The 6,317-nt window shown below is 37.5% G+C and overlaps 1 protein-coding gene across 1 annotated transcript; it reads left to right on the plus strand.

Moving 5' to 3' along the window:
* Positions 1–3,636: 3,636 nt before the first annotated feature.
* Positions 3,637–6,231, plus strand: LOC131152966 (bidirectional sugar transporter NEC1-like). Its single transcript, XM_058104950.1, has 6 exons — positions 3,637–3,685; positions 3,946–3,982; positions 4,131–4,341; positions 4,466–4,624; positions 5,155–5,274; positions 5,763–6,231. The coding sequence occupies exons 1-6, from the start codon at positions 3,637–3,639 to the stop codon at positions 5,970–5,972; spliced, it is 786 nt and encodes a 261-aa protein (XP_057960933.1). The 3' UTR covers positions 5,973–6,231.
* Positions 6,232–6,317: the final 86 nt, after the last annotated feature.

A 6,317-nucleotide genomic window follows, 5' to 3' on the forward strand; every position in this document is an offset into this window, starting at 1 on the left:
TAATAGCACTTGATTCAAAGCTCATATTCGTATATACCTCTGACATTCACCATCAACTTTCTTATCCATATACACCCGCCCAAAATGGTTGTACTAAATGAAAACACCGCCATGTGATTGAGACAGGCTTAGCCCTTCTTTTCCACTCTCACCTTTCTTCTCACTTCTAGGTTGACACCTTCAGCACTGTAGCTTACATCATCAACTATTTGCCGACACCACTTCTTGGAGGTAAGTCACCATTTGAGCTTTTATATGGTTCCTCTCCGAATTATGAAAATTTTCATCCCTTTGGTTTTCGTGTTAACCCTTGTTTTGTTGCCTTGATCCCATCACCTCTCGACTTTATATCACCTGACATGCTCAAATTAATGAAAATCAGCATTTCCCTTTCATAGATACCTCTCAAGCTCAGCCCCTTTCCTCTCTACATTTTTCCAACTTTCTAGAACCCAGTCTTCTCCATACAAACCCCCCCCCCCTCCATCTTCCCCTACACACCATTCTCCGCACATTACTCAATGCGAATCAACCCCGTGTGCTATTTGTACTAACCCATTGGATGAGTCTTTGCAGGCTACTAATTCTTTTTCAGGTCCCTCTTCACCGTATCCGGCTTCTAGCTTGCCCCCTACAGAGACACAGACCACTCCTCATGTTCTTGCTCCTACATCTCCGTTGGGTTCTCACCTTATGCTCACACGAGCTAAAGTTGGTATATTCAAAACTCACCATCCGGTGAACCTTGGTATCTTCAGATCCTCTAGACTTCTTTCTGCTCTTCTCGTCTCTATTGAGCCTAAAGGATTCAAATCTTCTGCTAAGAATCTTGTTTGGTTTGCCATCATGGATGAAGAAGTTTAAGCCCTAAAAAATAATTGCACCTAGATTTGGGTCCCTCAACCTGCAAACACCAACATTGTGAGCTCCAATGGATGTTCCAGGCCAAATATCTACCTAGTGGATCCATTGACCATCTCAAAGCCCACCTTGTTGCCAAGGGCTATACACAGGAACCTGGTCTTAACTACACTAACACTTTAGTCCTGTTATCAAGGCTACCAAGGCTACCACTGTCCGTGTTGTGCTTTCTATTGTTGTGACCAACAAATGGCCTCTTCATTAACTTGGTGTAAAGAATGCATTCCTCAATGATACTCTCACTAAAAATGGTTATATGGAACAGCCTCGTGACTACATTGATCCTTGCTTCCCTAATCATTTTTGTCAGTTGCAGAAAGCTCTCTATGGTCTCAAGCAAGCTCCTCATGCCAGGTTCTAGTGCTTCAGGTCTTTTCTCATTCAACTTGGTTTCTCTTGTGGTTGTGCTAACACTTCTTTATTTTTCTGTTATAAGCAATCTAACATTATCTATTTGCCTCTTTATGTTGATGACACTATTGTTACTGGCAACAACTCATCTCTTCTCAACACCTTTACTTGTAAGTTCAATTTTGTGTTCGCCACTAAGGATTTGGGTCCTCTCAGTTACTTTCTTGGCCTTAAAGCTTCGCCAACTACAGATGGTCTTTTTATCAATCAGCTGAAATATGCACAGGATATTCTTACTCAACTTCAGTAACTTGATAGCAAATCTGTCCATACTCCCATGGTTGTTTCCCAGCATTTGTCTACTGATGGTCCTCTATTTTCGGATCCCACTCTTTACAAGTCTCTCATTGGTGCACTCCAATACTTTACCATCACGCGCCCTAACATTACTCATGTTGTCAACTCTGTTAGTCAATTTATGCATTCTCCAATTGAAGATTATTTTCTTTCTGTTAAGCGTACTCTTCGCTATGTCAAGGGCACCCTCCATTTTGGCCTTACATTTCGCCCATCTGCTACTCCTGGTGCTCTAGTTGCTTACTCTGATGCTGACTAGCCAGACTATCCTAACACTCGTCGTTCTACCTCTGGCTACTCTATTTATCTTAGCGACAATTTGGTTTCTTGGAGTGCTAAGAGGCAACCTGTTGTATCTCGTTCCAGCTATGAATCTAAGTATCATGCTCTTGCGCACACTGCAGCCAAACTTCTTTGGCTTTCACATCTCCTTCATAACCTCCACGTTTTTATTCCACAGTGGCCTCTTCTCTTATGCGACAAGAAAAGTGCCATTTTTTTTAGCTCCAACCCAATTTCTCACAAGCAGATCAAGCATGTTGAATTAGACTATCATTTCCTTCGAGAACTTACTGCCGCTTGCAAACTTCACACGTAGTATGTGCCCTCTCACCTACAAGTTGCTAACATCTTCACAAAAAGTGTTCCTCAGCCACTTTTTGAATTTATCTGATCCAAGCTTCACGTTCGTTCCCATCTGACACTTAGCTTACGGGGGTTGTTGGGGAAACTTTGCCTTAATCTAAGGCTTGCCATATGTGACATAACTGACCCTTAATTCTAAGATATTTTTTTGTATATACTTTCCATTTATTTGTCCTCTAATTGATATGTAATTATTTCATGCAAGTTGTAATTCAATATAAATGGAAAACACTCACTACTTTACAAGTGTGGTGGTTTCATCAAACCTTCTCAAAACTTCAAGTAAGTTTTTGATAGTTTTCAAAAACTCAAGAGTGGGAAGGAGTATCATATTTGACAAAATCAAGGGATGTTGTTGGATTTTATCTTATATATGTGTTCAAAGTGGCACGATGGTAGCTGAAGTCCCCGGATCATAAAAAAAAAAAAAAGGTGAATTAGTTCACATGAAAGCAAGCTGCATTGAGTAGAATTTGATAGAGATTCCATAGAAGTAAACTAGTTATTTATTTTCTTTGCTTTATATTCATAGCAACAAGTAAACTAGTTATTTATTATTTTAATTTTTGTACATGTACTGTAAAAAACATTGTAATACCAATGTCTTTAGAGTGTAATTAATAAAATGTTATTATATCTTGTGAATTCATGTTTCTCTCTTTTTTAGTAAATTAAAATTTGAAAATACAGTATATGTATAACTCATATTTGACATACTATTATTTTTTCATGATTATATTACCGAAGTACTTATGAAGAGAAAAGTAGTAGAATAAATTTTTGATTGGCATCTTGAGTATGTCATTTTTTTTACTTAATTAAATAATCTTCAAATTAGTATCTCTTGAAGGAGTAGCAGTGTTGATATTATCCAATTACCAGTTTGGCCAACAGAAATATCATTAGCTAGGACTAGGTCTAGGACTAGGACTAGGACTAGGAGAGAGATCCATTGACATATGCCACTTCCATTTCTACGCTCCAACATTAAGTTAGATCCAAGTTTAGGTCTTAACTCACCCAAAACACAAAATTAGGTAGTCGATCCAAGTGACGTCAACAACCCCCCCCCCCCCCCCAATGCATGCATGCCCATGCCCATGCAGTAACATGCATATATTAATTAATTAAGATTTGATTAGACTATATTTTTAAACCTAAGTAAACGAATTGAATTAAAGCCATGCACGCCAATGCAAGATTAAGTTTAAACCTAACTCCTGCAGCTTTCTGGTGCTTATATAAACGAGGGCTGTGATGGAGAGGAGGAGAGGCGTGATCAGCTCATCTATCTCTTGCACGAGGCTATCTGCTCCGCCTCCCCTCAGAAACAATCTACGTGCGCAATTAACAAAAGAAAAAATGGCCTTCCTCTCCACTGAAATTCTGGGTTTCATTTTCGGCCTCTTGGGTATTATTAATATATGCAAACGCAGAGCTTTCCTTTTGCGTTTCATTATTCTATATACTGAGCCTCTTTCTGTTTTGATATATGTAAACATCCATTTTCCATTGTTCAAGAAAAGTTTTCTGCATACTAAAAGAAATAAAATAAAACTAAGTTGGAGCTAGCATATGAAAAGTGCATGCATGCATGCACACCTTCAGTTATTTCTTTTGTGTTTTATTTCTCTGACCTATACCTTCGTCGCTTTCTTACTCTTATAATAGGTAATATCGTATCCTTCTTGGTGTTCTTAGCACCAGTGTGAGTCTCTTTAACTTTCACATTCATTTCCTCTTACAAGTTTCACTTACATGTTAAAAGTGTTTTTCGATCTTGGACTCTTCCTAATGAAGCTTCAATTCTCTGTATGCACATGCATGTGCATATGCATGTGTTTGTTTGTCATCAGGCCAACTTTCTACAGGATTTATAAAAAGAAATCTACAGAAGGGTTTCAATCCATTCCATATGTGGTGGCACTGTTCAGTGCAATGTTGTTACTCTATTATTCTTTCCTCAAAACAAATGCTCCCTTGATTATGAGCATTAACAGCATTGGATGCGCTATAGAGACTGCTTACCTAATCATTTACCTCATTTATGCACCAAAGAAAGAAAAGGTCTCCTCTCTCTCTCTCTCTCCACATAAAAGTTTCAGTTAATATTTTAATCATAATAATATATGGTGGGGTTTGGAATTAATTGGAGGTAATTAATTAATTAATGGTGGAGGGTTGTGTGCAGATATTTACATGGTGGCTGGTAGGAGCCAACTTTGGGATGTATGGTTTGATCTTGCTCCTCACCTTCTTCCTCACTTCCGGATTTAAGCGCGTAATGGTGGTGGGATGGATATGCGCTTCCATTTGCCTTGCTGTCTTCATTTCTCCTCTCAGCATTATGGTAGCTGGTTTATTCATTACCACTCACTCAGTTACATAACCACACATTTCTCTTTTAGTTTAAATCTTGCACCATGTTTGATACATTGAAAACGAAAAACAAACTCTGAAATGAAACAAAAATGGTCAGATGGGCAGGTGTCTGGGAGGAATGGAATTGAATTTTTCACTTGATTTCATAATACTTTCCATTAAAATTTTCATTCTATTCCTTCCCTGTTCAATTCTATCCCGTCCGCTAACCAAATATGCCATTAGACTAGGATGTTTCCATACTAAAGATATCAATTAGCTAGTTCTAATTATATTGTGGACAGGTCGTTAAAAGGTAAGGGATGAAAAATGAATTATTTCCGTCGCAATACAGTAACAATGAGCTTCCCAATGAACTGGCCATGGGCTGCCGCGAATCTGAAATAAAATAAAATAAAATAAAAATGAGAAACTTGGCCTTCAATTTCTGCACCCTCGACCTAGAATGTGTTTGATAACATACTGGTGACCAAGAACATCTATTTGATCCTTTTGCAGAGTCAGGTGATAAGGACCAGGAGTGTTGAGTACATGCCATTCTATCTATCCTTTTTCCTCACTCTCTGTGCTACTATGTGGTTCTTCCATGGACTCTTTATAAAGGACTTCTATATTGCAGTAAGTAAAAAAGGAAATAACAATGCTTATTACTTTAAATTCTTGCGCCATTAAGCAGCTATTGTGTTAAAAACATATATATTGACTTTTTTTAATATTAGCTGCACAACATATTAATTTTTCGTTGTACTTTTTATTCATATCAAATAGTCATTAAAAATAAAAATTTGTCCCAATTTAACTAAAATTAAGAAAATAAATAAATAAATATTAATGATGTATAAAATCAAATTTTTATTTAATATAGATTTGTTTAATTTTTAATTTTCTTTTCCTTTCCGTAATCAACCCAAATGAAAAATAATAATAACAATAGTTTTTTTGATATATTTTTATTTTCTTTTCTTAATATTTTTCAAGTTTCAAATGGGATTTTAGAAAAAAGGGCTGTTTATTTTTCCTCCTGTTTCTTTGCTCTTTTTACTTTCTACCAAACGCGGCACGCATATATGAAAGAATATTTGGTGCAAAATTGGATGGACGTGTAGGTGCCAAATGTATTCGGATTTCTCTTCGGAATTGCTCAAATGATCCTATACATCATATACAAGGATTCAAAGAAGGGCGGAGAGAGCACAGATGCAAAGACTGCAAATTGGTATCCGACGGTTGAGAAACAAGCATCCTTGGAGTTGGCAACGAAAACCACCGTTGATTGCAAGAAGCCTCTTGAGCCACCATGCGCCTGCAACGTATGACTGCCAACTCCATCCTTCATGCATTTCCTACGACTCCCATTGCCCAGGAACAGCAGCAATTAACCAAACAGCTCGGCTACCAGGGAGGGTTTAGGGTTTAGATGTCAAGTGCTTAGGGAAGGTAACTCCTGCTTTCGCAGCAGATTAATTTCCAATTGCTCTCTATAATAGTGTTACGAATAAATGTACTTCAAGTTCTGCTAATCCTGGCTTCTCTGCAAGATGGTGCGAGTATTTTTAATGGAATATTTTTCATAAGGATGAATGGCATGATGTGCATGACATTACAACATTCTCCTTATTTTTTCTATAATGCATTGGAGGAATATGAGATTTAAGCTTAAT

Source organism: Malania oleifera, chromosome 4, assembly GCF_029873635.1.
Source record: "Malania oleifera isolate guangnan ecotype guangnan chromosome 4, ASM2987363v1, whole genome shotgun sequence".
In the NCBI taxonomy this organism is placed as follows: Eukaryota; Viridiplantae; Streptophyta; class Magnoliopsida; order Santalales; family Ximeniaceae; genus Malania; species Malania oleifera.